Source organism: Palaemon carinicauda, chromosome 13 (assembly GCF_036898095.1).
Source record: "Palaemon carinicauda isolate YSFRI2023 chromosome 13, ASM3689809v2, whole genome shotgun sequence".
NCBI lineage: Eukaryota > Metazoa > Arthropoda > Malacostraca > Decapoda > Palaemonidae > Palaemon > Palaemon carinicauda.
This window is the reverse complement of record NC_090737.1, coordinates 16,923,823-16,940,663: the sequence shown is the minus strand read 5'-3', so window position 1 is coordinate 16,940,663 and position 16,841 is coordinate 16,923,823. Positions and strand designations below refer to the sequence as shown.

The 16,841-nt window shown below is 41.7% G+C and overlaps 1 protein-coding gene across 3 annotated transcripts in view; it reads left to right on the top strand.

The window, feature by feature from the left end:
* LOC137652190 (SWI/SNF-related matrix-associated actin-dependent regulator of chromatin subfamily A containing DEAD/H box 1 homolog) overlaps positions 1–16,841 on the top strand; it is a 96,454-nt gene that overhangs the window by 55,008 nt on the left and 24,605 nt on the right. For all 3 annotated transcript variants that reach the window (XM_068385406.1, XM_068385404.1, XM_068385405.1), the window contains exons 9-12: positions 2,739–2,910; positions 8,164–8,366; positions 9,374–9,567; positions 10,180–10,321. In XM_068385406.1, the coding sequence (XP_068241507.1) occupies positions 2,739–2,910; positions 8,164–8,366; positions 9,374–9,567; positions 10,180–10,321 (711 nt within the window). The remainder of the gene's footprint in view (positions 1–2,738; positions 2,911–8,163; positions 8,367–9,373; positions 9,568–10,179; positions 10,322–16,841) is intronic.

Genomic DNA, 16,841 nt, shown 5'->3' with positions numbered 1-16,841 from the left:
TACGAGATCGCAAGGGACCTGCTCATCTGGTCAAGAGATCGAGGCATATCCCTAGTTACGAGATTCATCCAGGGCGACTTGAACGTTCTAGCAGATTGTCTCAGTCGGAAAGGTCAAGTAATTCCAACCGAATGGACCCTCCACAAGGATGTGTGCAAGAGACTTTGGGCGACTTGGGGTCAACCCACCATAGATCTCTTTGCAACCTCGATGACTAAGAGGCTTCCAATCTATTGCTCTCAAGTCCCAGACCCAGCAGCAATACATATAGATGCCTTTCTCCTAGACTGGTCTCACCTAGACCTTTACGCATTCCCACCATTCAAGATTGTCAACAAGGTACTGCAGAAGTTCGCTTCTCACGAAGGGACAAGGTTGACGTTAGTTGCTCCCCTCTGGCCTGCGAGAGAATGGTTCACCGAGGTACTTCGATGGCTGGTAGACTTCCCAAGAAGTCTTCCTCTAAGAGTAGACCTATTACGTCAGCCACACGTAAAGAAGGTACACCAAAGCCTCCACGCTCTTCGTCTGACTGCCTTCAGACTATCGAAAGACTCTCGAGAGCTAGAGGCTTTTCGAAGGAGGCAGCCAGTGCGATTGCAAGAGCGAGGAGAGCTTCTACCATTAGAGTTTACCAATCGAAGTGGGAAATCTTCCGAGACTGGTGCAAGTCAGTATCTGTATCCTCGTTCAGTACCTCTGTAGCCCAAATCGCGGACTTTCTCTTATACCTGAGAAGAGTTCGCTCCCTTTCAGCTCCCACGATCAAGGGCTACAGGAGCATGTTGGCTTCGGTCTTCCGGCATAGAGGCTTAGATCTTTCCAACAATAAAGATCTACAAGATCTCCTTAAGTCTTTTGAGACCTCTAAGGAACGTCGTTTGGCTACACCTGGATGGAATGTAGACGTGGTCCTAAGATTCCTCATGTCAGACAGGTTCGAGCCTTTACATTCAGCCTCCCTGAAGGATCTCACTCTTAAGACTCTTTTCCTGGTGTGCTTGGCCTCAGCTAAAAGAGTCAGTGAGATTCATGCCTTCAGCAAGAACATCGGTTTTTCGACAGAAAAAGCCTCTTGTTCTCTTCAACTTGGTTTCCTAGCCAAGAATGAACTGCCTTCTCGTCCTTGGCCTAAATCTTTTGATATTCCTAGCTTATCAAAGATCGTGGGCAACGAGTTAGAGAGAGCATTATGCCCCGTTAGAGCTCTTAAGTTCTATTTAGCTCATACTAAGCCTTTAAGAGGTAAATCTGGAGCGTTATGGTGTTCGGTTAAGAAACCATCCTTACCTATGTCAAAGAATGCTTTGTCATATTTTATCAGATTGTTAATACAAGAAGCTCATTCACACTTGAGTGAGGAAGACCGATCTTTGCTTAAGGTTAAGACGCACGAGATTAGAGCTATAGCAACTTCCGTGGCCTTTAAGCAAAATAGATCTCTGCAAAGTATCATGGACGCAACCTTTTGGAGAAGCAAGTCAGTGTTCGCGTCATTTTACTTGAAAGATGTCCAGACTCTTTACGAGGACTGCTACACACTGGGTCCATTCGTAGCAGCAAATGCAGTAGTGGGTGAGGGCTCAACCACTACACTTCCCTAATTCCATATCCTTTTAATCTGTCTCTTGAAATGTTTTTAATTTTTTTTTTTGGGTTGTACGGAAGGCTAAGAAGCCTTTCGCATCCTGGTTGATTTGGCGGGTGGTCAAAGTCATTTCTTGAGAGCGCCCAGATTAGGGGTTTGATGAGGTCCTGTTGTATGGGTTTCAGCCCTTGATACTTCAGCTCCTGGGAGTCTGTCAGCATCCTAAGAGGATCGCTGGGCTCCGTGAGGAAGACAGACTTAAAAGGCAGAGTAATCGTCTAAGTCGACTTCCTTACCAGGTACCTATTTATTTTGGTTTTGTTATATTGATAACTGTCAAAATGAAAAAACTCTTAGCTTATACGCTGTAAACATATTAACTCTGGTCTCTACCCACCTCCTTGGGTGTGAATCAGCTATTATATATTCACCGGCTAAGTTTAATATTTAAAAATAATATTTTAATTATAAAATAAATTTTTGAATATACTTACCCGGTGAATATATAAATTAAATGACCCTCCCTTCCTCCCCAATAGAGACGCAGCGGGACGTGAAGAATTGAAGGTTTTGTTTACATCCGAGAGTGGTATCTGGCCGACAGTTGGCGCTGGTGGGCACACCCGCAACCTGCATAGCGATCGCTCGCGAGTTTTTTAAGTATGTTGTCTGTCGAGCCGCAGAGTTGCAGCTATTATATATTCACCGGGTAAGTATATTCAAAAATTTATTTTATAATTAAAATATCATTTTTATTGTCATTTATCAAAATATTCTATACACATTTTCTAGAATGAATCCTTTTGGTCAGCCCCATGAAGGTAGAAATTTGGTTCTCTGATTAGATTATTATAAGACTATGATAATCTTTCCTATTTATATTATAATATTTACAAGAGTTTTGGATATCTCTTTGGGTGTTGTGTGAATTTAAGATACATGGGAGCTTTTAAGAGTTTGCCAGTCTAAGATCATTTTGACTGTCTTGAAAATGACAAAAATGAACTACATGTATGTGCGTGAATGTTTGACTGTCTGTTGAAATGACCAAAATGAACTACGTGTATGTGCATGAATTTTTGACTGTCTGTTTAAGTGACCAAAATGAACTACGTGTTTGTGCATGAATGTTTTATTTTGTATTTAATAGTGAAGAAGATTCGGATACCGAGCCTGACATGACTTTAACTCCGGACCGGGCTCTTGTAATGAGCTTCTTTAATGATGCCACTGTTGGGGAGCTGTCTGCCATCAGTGGATGTAACAAGAAGAAAGCAGAACTCATTGTACAGAATCGCCCATTTGATGATTGGCAAGACATAGTAAGTACAATGTACAGTACTGTACTTAGTTATAAATTTATTTGTTCCTACACAAATACAAACCCTCGTTCTTTACATAGGAGACAACAGCATAAGCTGGAAAACGTCTAAAAAAACTTTTAATGAAGTGTGAACAACTGCATTGGATGTTACCAGTGGGTAAGGGGAAGCACCCCCTCTCCCCCCCTCACTCACCCCAACTCCATTTTTATTTTAGCCTTGGTTGAGAGTGAACTTATCTGTTCCATGCTCTTTACTGGAATTGTCAAAAATTTAAACTTTTTGCATGTTTCCTTTTCAGATGTGTTCGGTGTGCGTGCTTTGAGGAATGCGCAGCATGCTGTGTTATCCGTGCATGCCGGGCCTCTCTTGCGGCACGTTCACGTCTAAGTGAGAGACGGATCCTCACTGACCTTCCCCTATGTGCAAAGGACACTCTACATGCAGGCTTCTCCATGGGACAAGTTTAGGGAGTGGCCCTCTCCACAGAGGGAGCGATATGACAGGAGAAAGAAGAAGAAATCCAAAAGGGATTCTTCGCCTTTGGGGTCTTTTTTTGAAGTCAAAGAGGTCCCAACTTCTCTCTTTCTCTTATGGTACCCTCCCCTCTGCCTCTTCTTGCTCTGCCACCTCGAGGGGGCAATCAAGCAAGAGCGTTGGCTGCGTAACCCTCTGACAACCTTCGGGCCAGGAAAGTCTAACCATTTCCCCTATTGAGATAGCGAAGTCTTCTTCCTTTGGGGAGTCTGTAACTCAAGACACACTGTGTCTTTTGTGGAGGTCCTTGGAATTTTTGGGTTTCCCTTCGAAGGACTGACTCTTGGAGGTTTTGGTTTGTGGGGCATATCAGGAGAGTGATTTTGTTTCTGCCTGGGTTGGCTTCCTGTCTAAGCTGACACGAAGGAGTCACTTCTGCTCGGTCTCGTGCCTTTTGGGAGAAAGAGAGAAGCGGTGTGTGCCTAAGAGATTTCAGTATACACTCCTAATATTTTATCCACTTTGCACATGATGAACGAAGCTACCGCTTAAGGAATCTACCAGATGTTAAGAAGTCTTTGGATTGTTTCAATTGCTCAACTAGCGACGAGAACCTCCCCAGACCTCTCCCTTCCTACATGTGGGAGGAACGTTACGTATTAGGAATATGTTTACTTGGGAAGGCAAACTTAGTACATCCTCGACTCATTCAGACAGGACTGTGCACGACCTTTACTGTTTGGGACATGGACTGCCGCCCTTGTTCCCCTCCTTCACTTGGTCATTTGGATGTCACATCGGTAACATCTGAAAATGCTTATCCCATGAGACAGCTTTCCACGAATTCCCTTTTCAGTTGTATAATCTTTGCTGCTTCAGGCTTCACAAACACTATCATCCCCACACATGATTGTCTTTGAGACCATCATCATCCACTGTGGTTATGCGCACAATTTTCCATATGCACGAGCTTCACAAATGTGATATTCCATCCACTCGCACGATCTTATAATCCCACAATAGCCCACGCACATGAGCTTCCACGTGCATGAACTCCATGAACATGATCATCTACATAAGGAACCACTCACATGATGGTCCATCACTGCTTGAGCAGTCTCAGTGTATCTGGTCACGAAGCAATCAGTCTTCTCTCACAGCCAAGTGATGAGAAGGTGAACTTCATGGCATTTCATATGCCATGAGTTATCTTAAATTCTCCTCCACCTTTGTTCTGGAGTTTATGGCCAAGAACCAGAATTCAGTTGCCCATGACTCTATTTTAGAATCCTCCTCCATCTCTTTTCTACAAGAAGTAACTAGAGAGTATTTGGATGACTTGCTTCTCTGCCATGTGAGGGCAATATGGCGCTGCATAAAGAGAACTCGGAACTTTGGGCTGGTGCACCAGAGAGACGTTTCAGCACTTGAAGGGTGAAGAAAAGGTACCCAAGAGCACTGTTTTCTTATGGCTTTGTTAGACCATCAGACATGTCTACTCCTGGGCATGGGCTTATGAAGTTAATGGTATTAATTGTACCTTAGCATTCAGGAGGAACCTGTCAGTATTGAAAATCTTGAAGGTAGGAGTCTGGAAGTGCCAGGAAACCTTTATCGGCCTCTACCTTCGGGAGTGTAGCCTACTAACAGGTCCTTGGATACTTTACCCTTTTTCCGGTGGTAGCTGCTCAACAGATTTTGTATCAAACCTAACTTGCGCATGGTACAAGAAATATGTCGTCCAAAGTAGTGGTCCCTACATAAGTTGAGAATGAGAGATAGGTTGCCTGGCCTTCCCCTTTAATTTTTTGCCTCCATTGGTGGTGCAATAGTTGTTCAATTAAGTGCTAGACTGGACATCAGATGCAGGTAAGCCTCATAATTGAGCAACTTTTCTTTCCAGACAAGTTTGGTTAAGCAGTATACTGTGTATATATCCATCACACAGATATAGGTTCTTCTATGACCGTCTACCAGTTAATGGGTAAGGGCCTACCCGAACACCTGTAACATCATGCTCAGGCTGTCAAGAGGTTGTGGAGAGTTATCATCTCCACTCCTATACAGGGTCAGGGGCTCTTGACATTTTCTGGGAAAGCTAAACCAGATAGTTTAGTTTACAGGGAGTTCCCTCCCTCCTAAAGATAAAAGTCTAATTAAAGGATGATGGTTTGCATTCGTCTAGGAAAAATCACAAATTTGAAAAGTAATCTGTATTTTTTCTGACTACTGTAAACAAATCTGAGTCATTTAAGTTAACATTTCTTGCCTCAACCAGCTAACTGTCAAGTGGCTGGGGCTTACTCTCCACCTGCCTAGCTAATAATACATATATACATATACCTAGGCACTTCCCCCAATTTTGGGGGTTAGCCAACATCAAACAAATGAAACAGAAAAGGGGACCTCTCCTCTCTACGTCCTCCCAGCCTGACAAGGGACTCAACCAAGTTCGTCTGGTACTGCTAGGAGTGCCACATCCCACCCTCCTCCGTTATCCACCACAGATGAAGCTTCATAACGCTGAATCCCCTACTGTTTCTACCTCCGCGGTCTTCCAAGGCACCAGAGGAAGCAGCAGAGCCTACCAGAACTGCATCACAATCGCTCGCCATTCATTCCTATGTCTAGCGAGCTCTCTTGCCTCTCTCACATCTATCCTCCTATCACCCACATCACATCACAGCTAATAATAATGATATTAATAATATTAATTAAAAGGACTCAGGTTTAATTAGTTAGAGGATTTATTTTGATGCTTTATTCTAAGTAAGAGAATTTAAAATAGTACATTATGATAGTTTAAAGGGTATTAAGTGAAGAAGTACAGTATTATTAGAAAAGGTTGATATGTAGATCTATAATGAAGATTGTGAGAAAAACATTGTTTATAATAACTAAATAGGCAATATAGTGATAAATAGTGAAGAAATGAGTTGTTTATGTGACGTCACATTGACATCAGGTCACATGATTTTAGTGAGGGAGATTGTCAGAGGAGTAGTCAGCTCATTGGATTAATGGTGTTTGAACTATATTGATGATGGGTGCGCTCTCTTGTCTATATTGATTTGTATGTATCTAGTGTTATAATAGTTTTTTGTATTGGCAAGCTGACATCAGATAAAGAAGGTAAAGGTAAAAATATTGAATTTATTAGGATTTGTATAGATGAAATATAAATCATTTGAAAATTTGGGAATATTTTATTTTAAAGTTTTTATTATTAATTTGCACGCATTCGTATTGGTGGAAGTTCGTATGGTGAAGGGTTGTATTAGGAATTAGAATATATAAAATTGCCACCAAAATACAGTAATAGTTTGATACTGAAATGTTAGGGTGGTTGTTTATTGTTTATTGGGGAGGCCACTTCAGTGGTTGGGCAACACAGTTGGGCTTCCCCGGCCGACGTTCTGGTGAGAATCTATTTTGATGATCCTGTAACTGAAACCAGACACCCTTACCATTACCTTTAATAACTAATTGTTAATGGAAGTTATTGTTTTGGTAGGGAAAGGAATACTTTGATTCATATTGACAGCTACTGTCGGTTAGGACAAAAGTTCTATTTTTTCAATTTGGGACAACAGTATATACTGGTCCTTGGATTTTTTAATATAGATTATCTGATGGGGAGTAGGTTGGCCAAGCACCAGCGACCCATTGAGATACTTCCGCTAAAGAGTTATTGGGTTCTTTGACCGGCCAAACAGTACTACATTGAATCCCTCTCTCTGGTTATGGCTCATATTTCTTTGTCTACACATATACCACATAGTCTGGCCTATTCTTTCCACATTCTCCCCTGTCTTCATACACTTGACAACACTGACATTACCAAAAAAAAAAAAATTCTGCGCTCAAGGATTAACTACCGCACTGTAATTGTTCAGTGGCTACTTATTTCTTAGTAAGGGAAGAAGAGAGACTAGCTATGGTAAGCAGCTCTTCTAGGAGACGGATATGCCAAAATCAAACCATTTTTTCCAAGTCTTGGGGAGCCATAGCCTCTGTAACATGGTCTTCCACTGTCTTGGGGTAGAGTTCTCTTGATTGAGGGTACACTGGGGCACACAAATCTATCTTATTTCTTTTCCTCTTGGTTTTTTTTATATTTTCAGATTTTATTGCATTCTGCTTTTCCAACTAGGGTTATAGCTTAGCTTGTTATTATAAAACCTCATGAGTTCTAATTTCTACCCTTACCCATATCCATTTATGATGGTTTTTATTTGCATTGTTACTAAAAGTCCATTATTTCAAAGAAAAATTAAACAAGGTTGCACTGAAGTCATTTCAATGATTATGTAAGAGATTGAAATCCTAAGTGACATGAGAAAGATGAAAGCATTTTCCTAATAAATAGTGCTTTTGTTCTATTATGAAGGGTTGTAGCTTAGCTAGTAATAATAATAATGATAATAACTTGTTAGTTCTGTAAAGTTTAAATTTCAATGATTGACAGGTTTCCTTAGTTTTGGTATACTGAAGTTTGAATTGAGGAAGTTGGTTGATTGTTAGAATGTGAAATTTTTGTTGCAATAACAAGAATACAGGCTAATTTCACATCTGCATTGTTGGTTCACATTAGAATGATTTGATATATAAATGCAGTTATGTATTTTTTTCATACCATCTTAATGAGTGTAATTGAACTATGATTCCAAATTACTGTTGCAATAGTCCATTTTGTAATTGAAGGTACTACTTTGCTTTTGAATGCATACATGATTGTAAATATTGTTGCACTCTATAAAACTTATTTCTTTATAGGTCTACAAGTTTCAGTGCATGAAGTCTGTATCTACTGATCTTTTAAATCAGGCTAAAAGTGTATTACATGTAAGAAGAACTGTTCAGCAGTTAATGAAAAAGTGTGAGAAGATTGCCAAAGATATGCAGAGTATAGTTTCCAGAATAGTTAGTGGTGAAGAAGATGCAGGAATCAGTGAACAACCAGAATCTCTAAATCCTGAGTAAGTCATTCATTATCATTTTTCTATGCAGTAAATTACATTAGTTATTTAATTTTAAGATGTTTGAATATGTCCTTTTTTTTTCATCATCATCATCATCTCTTACGCTTATTGATACAAAGGGCCTCGATTAGATTTCACCAGTCATCTGTCTTGAGCTTTTAAATCAATACTTCTCTATTCGTCATATCCTACCTTACGCTTCATAGTCCTCAGCTATGTAGGCATGGGTCTTCCAACTCTTCTAGTGGCCTGTGGAGCCCAGTAAAAGTTTGGTGAACTAGTCCTTCTTGGGGAGTGCGAAGAGCATACCCCTCACCATGATCTCATCCACATATGGCACTCAAGTAATCTTTCATTTCTAATTTTTTTTTTTTTACTGTGTTAAAACCTTTTGAAATAGTAAGTCTAACTCCTTCCTAACTGTGCAATTCTTTAATGCTACTCCTTGCCATGATTTACTATTATGTAGTATTTTGATAAGTCCTGAGCATAGGGGTTTTATTCTAATGTAAAAATTGTAAGCTCTGTTACTGATATGTTCTGAAGTTTTTGGGGCACAAATATCTTGCACATCTAGAAATAGTAGTTTAGTATAATATATCTACAAAGAAAAGGAAAATCTCAAAAATTTCCAATTTCAAAGGTATTGGTAGCCAAATTTGATTGCATTATAGACTACAATACTTGGTTTTTTTTTTTTTTTTGCCTTTTTTATTTAAATCTAAGTAATAAAAAGTTTAGTGTCTGCACTAAGTTCAGGCTTCTTGCATTAGAAAATCTCTAGACTTATATTTCTATACTAACTTCTTGGAGGATTGTTACTCTCTTTTGGTTATTTACGTGCTTCAAATATATTTTTTCATAATTTTAATCAAATAAATTGTCTTAACAATCAACAGATATGTGTACAGTAGTGATAGATTTGAAATTTTCTTCAAACCTTATTGCTCTATATCCTCTCATTTTTGTGTAAGTGAATTCACAATTGAATTCTGTTTTCCCAGGATGAAGCTAAAGAGTTATCAGTTGATAGGTCTGAATTGGCTAGTCTTGATGCATGAACAAGGTTTGAATGGAGTGCTAGCAGACGAGATGGGCCTTGGGAAGACCGTGCAAGCGATATCCTTCCTTTCATACATAAAGGAAACTGAGGAGCCAGAAAAACTTAGCCTCATTATTGTTCCTTCCTCTACCTTAGGTGAGTTTTATCATGATTCAGAGCGAGAGAGGTGTTCATGAATAAATTATATATATATAGAGAGAGAAAACTGTTCATTAATAAATTAGAGTAGAGAGAACTGTTCCTTAAGAAATTAGCGAGAGAGAGAGAACTGTTTATTAAGTAATTAGAGAGAGAGATAGAGAGAACTGTTCATTAAAAAATTAGAGAGCTCTTCATTAATCATTGTTGTATTTTGATATTTCCTAAATTAATAATCATTCATATTCTATTCATTTAAAGAGAGACAGAGAGAGAGAGAACATTTCTTTTATTTTGTATCTATTCATTATTTCATTGAATTTTACCTTGTATTCATCATGTTAAAATCCATAATCTAAGCATGGTGATTACAAGGTAAGTATTGAAATGGTGAATTTTATTAAAATTCTGCTTTTCTTTCATGATTTTTAAATTGTAATGATACATGTAGTACTTCTTTAAACATTCACCTTAGGGAAACATTATAGCTATTTATTATTAAATTACAGAAAAGCAGAACCCTGGAAGAATCTGATTAAGTAAATATTCGTTATACAAATATGTTGATATTTTGTCAGTTACTTCAGTATAAATTCACAACTTTCACAGAGAACTGGGCCAGGGAATTGGAATTGTGGTGTCCATCACTAGTTGTACTTCAGTACCACGGATCTCAGGAAGAAAGAAGATGCATGCGTATTGCCATAGTCAATGACGACCTGGAAGAAGTACCAGATGTGATTCTCACTACGTAAGGAATTTTACTGGTTACTGTAATTAGAAATTGTTTGTTCTTAAATGAAAAGCAAACCTTTGATCTTTAATGGGAGTAAAATTTCAGTGTAGATGGAATGGGCTGTAGATCTTTTAATGGGGTAGATACAACTGGCTTTCGGGAGGTGGGGAGGTCCCGCCCACCCAACAGGTATTGCTCACCTCTTTGACTTTGGCTGCTGCATAGATGTAATTTTTGACCCTTGGCTGAAATTTCTAAAAATTCTTCTTTTTCAATATTAAACTTAGCCGGTGATTATATAAGCTGCAACTCTGTTGCTCGACAGAAAACTCTACGTAAAAAATCCGCCAGCGATCGCTATGCAGGTAGGGGGTGTACTTCAACAGCGCCATCTGTCGTGCAGGTACTCAGTACTCAATGTAAACACAGAACTCAATTTTCTCTCTGTCGGGCTACCGGCAAGACCTACTAATTCGCTGTTACTAACCGGATTTGTTTTCACAACTATTTGGTGAAGTACACTATTCTAGTTTTGAGCTTTCGCTATGCAGGTGTTTTATCTTCATCTCAAAACTTGAACTCGTTTTGGATAGATTTAATTATGGTGACAAAGAGAGTATGGACTCTCTTTCACTTTTAAATGGCCGACCCTTCCCTTAGACGGAAGTGTGTTTAGGTTTTTAGTAATTTTTCTTATCACGTTATAGATCTATATATTTTATATCTCTCCGCCTTTATTAGGCCTCTTCGATTAACTTTCCATTTATTATAAACATATAAGAATAAATTTTAATGTTTTGTTTATATGCGACCTTTCCTGATAGTAGGCGGTCCTAACTTGGAACCGAAGTTAATCAACGTTGAGCCCGTTATATCGTATTTAGCCTTTAAAGAATTTAAAACTTTTTAAATGTAATGTTTTATGAAAGAATTTCTTTGATAGTCTTCGTACTGTTTTCAAAGATGAACTAACGTTTAGTTTTTTAGGCTACGCAGTTGACGTTCAGGACGTTCAACATGCGCTCTATCGTTACGATAGAGAGAGAGTGTATCACGGTTTCACTTTGCAGTAAGAGTAAATCGATTCTGACGTTTGGTTCATTCTTTCTTAGCTTAAATGTTTTAAATTCTAATTTAAAGGAACTTTTTATTTGAAAAACCTTTCAGTTTTTTCCTTTAGTCAAATAACATGTTTTTTTGACGATATATAATTGGGCTCTTCTCTTAGGTGCGAAATCAAGAGAGAAAGAGAGAGAGAGATAGAGACGGAGGGAGAGAGAGGAGAGAAAACGTTCCGTTCAAGCGGGTAACGTTGTTCTCGTGTTACTCTCGTCCCTAGTCTCTGTACGGGGAGGAAGGTAAAATGTTTTTAGGTTTTTATCCTCGTCCCCAGGCTATGTGCGGTGAGAGATTGAAAACGTAGTTTATATGAACTAGTGTTTAGTCTCTTTCCCAGCCACTGAATTTTTTATCTTAATATATGTTTTCTGTTTTTTGCTGGTATTAATGAGCTGCATTATACGACTGATTTCGCAATTACTACCTTTTAATGAAGGGTAGAATTGCGTGTTTCAGGTAGAAATCAGTAAAAGTTTCGATTTCAGTGAAATAAGTGCAAAACAGAAAATCGATAAAGTGATATGCGCAAAGTGTTACAGTGTTGCGTCCGAGGGTTCGTCTGTTCGTGCCTGTCGTTCACCTAGTCCGGGACCTCTTGCAAGCTCCCAAGCCCAGGGGAGAAGTAATGTCGAACGACTTATGGGTTCGAGAGGCCTTGATCAACGAACAGACGTTTCCCTCCGTGGTTTCGGGCGTATCTACCCAAGATCGCCCCACCCACACAAAGACGAGAGAGCCCATTTATTCCTCGTCTGCGGAAGAGGTTTCTCGTAAGAAACCATGGACCAAGGTCTCGCGGCTTATTAAGCGCAAGTCGGTCCCTTCCGCGCAAGTCCAACGGCCCAGTTGTAGCCACTGGGTCAGTTCGGACTCGCTGCAGTCTTCCAACGACTGCTCACCTCCTAAGAGAGGCAAAGCGGTACCGCATCAGGCAGTCACACCGTCTGTTGCCGCACCTGCTCCTGTAGACCCTAAGTGGTCTTTGCTGCAGACCATGCAGTCTCAGTTAACGTCATTGATGCAGGACTTTCGTGCGGAGAAGGTTGACACTGCACCAACCTCTAGCCTACAACCAACCACGGTTGTGCGTCCTGTGGACGCTGAGGCGACCTTCTGCCGCACTCCAGCTGAGAGAGTCCCGCCACCCATGCGTTCCAGTGTACCCTGCCAGCCGCATGTTGACGTTCAGCGACGCACGGAACCTTCCGTTGACGTTCGCGAGGTACAACAACAGTCTAAGTTGTTTTGTTTTGACGCGGTGCGTCAACCTCCGCATTCTAGAGTTGTTTTGACTGCTCAGTCTAGACAGTCAAAGCAGTCTCGAGTGGACACTGTACGTCCTCACGCACCTGTTGTGGTTGACAGTTCAGTTGTTGACAGTTCACAGACTGTCAAGCAGTTACATGACGTTGCGTTCTGGTCCGCTACTAATGCACCAGTGAGAGACTCAGCTTTTATCGGACAAGGTTCCTGTAGATGAGGAAGTTGCTGTTCTCCCTCCTACTGATATTCCCTTGAGGACTCTGTCAGATGGAGAGGAGCCTTAAGCTGCTTAGCCTCCTATGGACTTTAATTAAATCATGATGATTTTTTTAAGGATCTTCGTCCGGATCTTGTAACTGCTGCTCCTCGTTCGCCTAAACGTCAGAACTTACACTAGGCCTAGCTACTTCGAAGCCGTTGTTTTTAAGCTAGTGCTCTCTCGCTCTCCTAGAGAGCGTTACGTTGGCTAGGCGACTGGTTTTTTCACCAGGAGGAGTTTTGGGGATACAGCCTTTGATTTCCCTTCTTTTAAACTGGCTTATAGAGCGAGAGTCTGATATGACACAAGAGAAGTTCTCGGCTTGGGAGTTCATGCCTCTGCCCAGATAGACTTCTCAATTCTGGTAGACTCTCCCTGGCGCCTAGCCAGGAGACGCTCCAAGTTGTTTACAGGTCAACTTCTCAGCTTTTGTCGAGCCTTTGAAGTTTTGCTGTACTATTATGTCACACATAACAAGGCTTTCAGGGATGGTAAACGGTTCCGCCTCAGTCGCTAACCCCGTCTGTTGCCACACCTGCTCCCGTAGACCCTAAATGGGCTTTGCTGCAAGACATGCAGTCCAAGCTTGCGTCCTTGATAGAGGACTTAAATGCGGAGAAGAACCTTCTGGCCAACAACCTTCCAACCGGTCGGTTGTGCGCCCTGTTGACGCTGAGGTAACCTACTCGCGTCTGCCAGTTGAGGTGGTTCCTCCTTCTGGCCAACAACCTTCCAACCGGTCGGTTGTGCGCCCTGTTGACGCTGAGGTAACCTACTCGCGTCTGCCAGTTGAGGTGGTTCCTCCACCGATGCGACCCAGTGTGGGTTGCCAGCCGCACGTTGACGTTAAGCGACGCTCGGAGGTGGTTGTTGACGTTCAGGACGTTCAACAACCAGCAGAGGTGACTTGTTGTGACGCAGTGCGTCAACCTCAGCAACCCGGTAGGGTGTTGACTGCACAACCCAGACGGTCTAGACAGTTTCGGGTTGACGCTGTACTTCCTCGCGCACCCATGGTTGTTGACAGTTCACAGACTGTGCAGCAGTTCCATGATATTGCGTCCGGCTCCGTCACGCATCCACCAGTGCGATGGGATTCAGCGAGTCAGACGTTGCCCACTCCGTTGCCGTTTCCTCATCAGTTTCGGATGAGGAACCCTCTGATGAGGACGTTGCTGAACAAGACGATCAGCCCCCAGCCCTGCTATCCATCCAGAAGATGCTGAAGAAGGAACGCTGCTCAGTCAGGCTGTGGATGAGTCTGGTAGGGACGCTGTCATCCGTGGATCAATTTGTGTCACTAGGAAGACTACACCTCCGTCCTCTTCTATACCATCTAGCTTTTCACTGGAAAAGGACAAGACGCTAGAAGCGGTCTCGATCCCGGTTTCCGAAAAGATAAAGTCTTGTCTGACTTGGTGAAAGGACTATATCAACCAAAGAGAGGGTCTTCCCCTGACTGTTCAGACTCCCAACCACGTTCTCTTCTCGGACGCATCGGATGTAGGCTGGGGTGCGACATTAGACGGTCGGGAATGCTCGGGATTATGGAACTCGAGTCAAAGGACAATGCATTTCAACTGCAAGGAGCTACTGGCAGTACGTCTGACCTGGAAAAGCTTCAGGTCTCTCCTTCAAGGCAAAGTGGTGGAGGTGAACTTGGACAACACCACGGCTTTGGCGTACATCTCCAAGCAAGGAGGGACCTACTCTCTGACGTTGTACGAGATCGCAAGGGACCTCCTCACCTGGTCAAAAGGTCTAGACATATCACTAGTAACGAGGTTCATCCAAGGCAACTTGAATGTCATGGCAGATTGTCTCAGTCGGAAGGGACAAATAATTCCAACAGAATGGACCCTCCACAAGGATGTATGCAAGAGACTTTGGGCCACCTGAGGCCAGCCAACCTTAGATCTCTTCGCAACCTCGATGACCAAGAGGCTCCCAATATTTTGCTCACCAATCCCGGACCCAGCAGCAGTTCATATAGATGCCTTTCTCCTAGATTGGTCACATCTAGATCTATATGCATTCCCTCCGTTCAAGATTGTCAACAAGGTACTGCAGAAGTTCGCCTCTCACGAAGGGACAAGGTTGACGCTAGTTGCTTCCCTCTGGCCCGCGAGAGAATGGTTCACCGAGGTACTTCGATGGCTAGTAGACGTTCCCAGAACACTTCCCCTAAGGGTGGACCTTCTACGTCAGCCACACGTAAAGAAGGTACACCAAGGCCTCCACGCTCTTCGTCTGACTGCCTTCAGACTATCGAAAGACTCTCGAGAGCTAGAGGCTTTTCGAAGGAGGCAGCCAGAGCGATTGCTAGAGCAAGGAGAACATCCACCCTTAGAGTCTACCAATCGAAGTGGGAAATCTTCCGAAACTGGTGCAAGTCAGTATCCGTTTCCTCGACCAGTACCTCTGTAACTCAAATAGCTGACTTCCTCTTATATCTGAGGAAAGAACGATCTCTTTCAGCTCCCACTATCAAGGGTTACAGAAGCATGTTGGCATCAGTCTTCCGTCACAGAGGCTTAGATCTTTCCAACAATAAAGATCTACAGGACCTCCTTAAGTCTTTTGAGACCACGAAGGAGCGTCGTTTGGTTACACCTGGTTGGAATTTAGACGTGGTACTAAGATTCCTTATGTCAGACAGGTTCGAACCGCTACAATCAGCCTCCCTGAAAGATCTCACTTTAAAGACACTTTTCCTGGTATGCTTAGCCACAGCTAAAAGAGTCAGTGAGATTCATGCCTTCAGCAAGAACATCGGATTCTCATCCGAAACGGCTACATGTTCTACAACTTAGTTTTCTAGCCAAAAACGAGCTGCCTTCTCGGCCTTGGCCAATATCGTTCGGTATTCCAAACTTATCGTATGGTTGGAAATGAACTAGAAAGAGTCTTATGCCCTGTAAGAGCTCTTAAGTTCTATTTAAAACGAACTAAACCTTTACGAGGCCCGTCTGAAGCTTTATGGTGTTCAGTTAAGAAACCATCTTTGCCTATGTCAAAGAATGCTTTATCCTATTTTATCAGACTGTTAATACGAGAAGCTCATTCCCATCTGAATGAGGAAGACCAAGCTTTGCTGAAGGTAAGGACACACGAAGTTAGAGCTGTCGCAACTTCCGTGGCCTTTAAACAAAATAGATCTCTGCAAAGTATAATCGACGCAACCTATTGGAAAAGCAAGTCAGTGTTCGCGTCTTTTTTATCTTAAGAATGTCCAGTCTCTTTACGAGAACTGCTACACTCTGGGACCATTCGTAGCAACGAGTGCAGTAGTGGGTGAGGGCTCAACCACTACAATTCCCTAATTCCATAACCTTTTTAATCTTTCTCTTGAAATGTTTTATTATTGTTTTTGGGTTGTCCGGAAGGCTAAGAAGCCTTTCGCATCCTACTTGATTTGGCGGGTGGTCAAAGTCATTTCTTGAGAAGCGCCTAGATTAGAGGTTTTGATGAGGTCCTGTTGTATGGGTTGCAACCCTTGATACTTCAGCTCCTAGGGGTCGCTCAGCATCCTAAGAGGATCGCGAGGTTCCGTAAGGAAGACGTACTTAAAAAGGCAGAGTAATTGTTTAAGTCGACTTCCTTACCAGGTACTTATTTATTTTATGTTTGTTATTTTGAATAACTGCTAAAATGAAATAAAAAATCCTTAGCTCATAATAATGTAAACAATTATTGCTGGTCTCTACCCACCCCCCTGGGTGTGATTCAGCTTATATAATCACCGGCTAAGTTTAATATTGAAAAATGTTATTTTTATAATAAAATAAATTTTTGAATATACTTACCCGGTGATTATGTATTAAAGGACCCTCCCTTCCTCCCCAATAGAGACCCAGTGGACCGAGGAGAAAATTGAGTTCTGTGTTTACATTG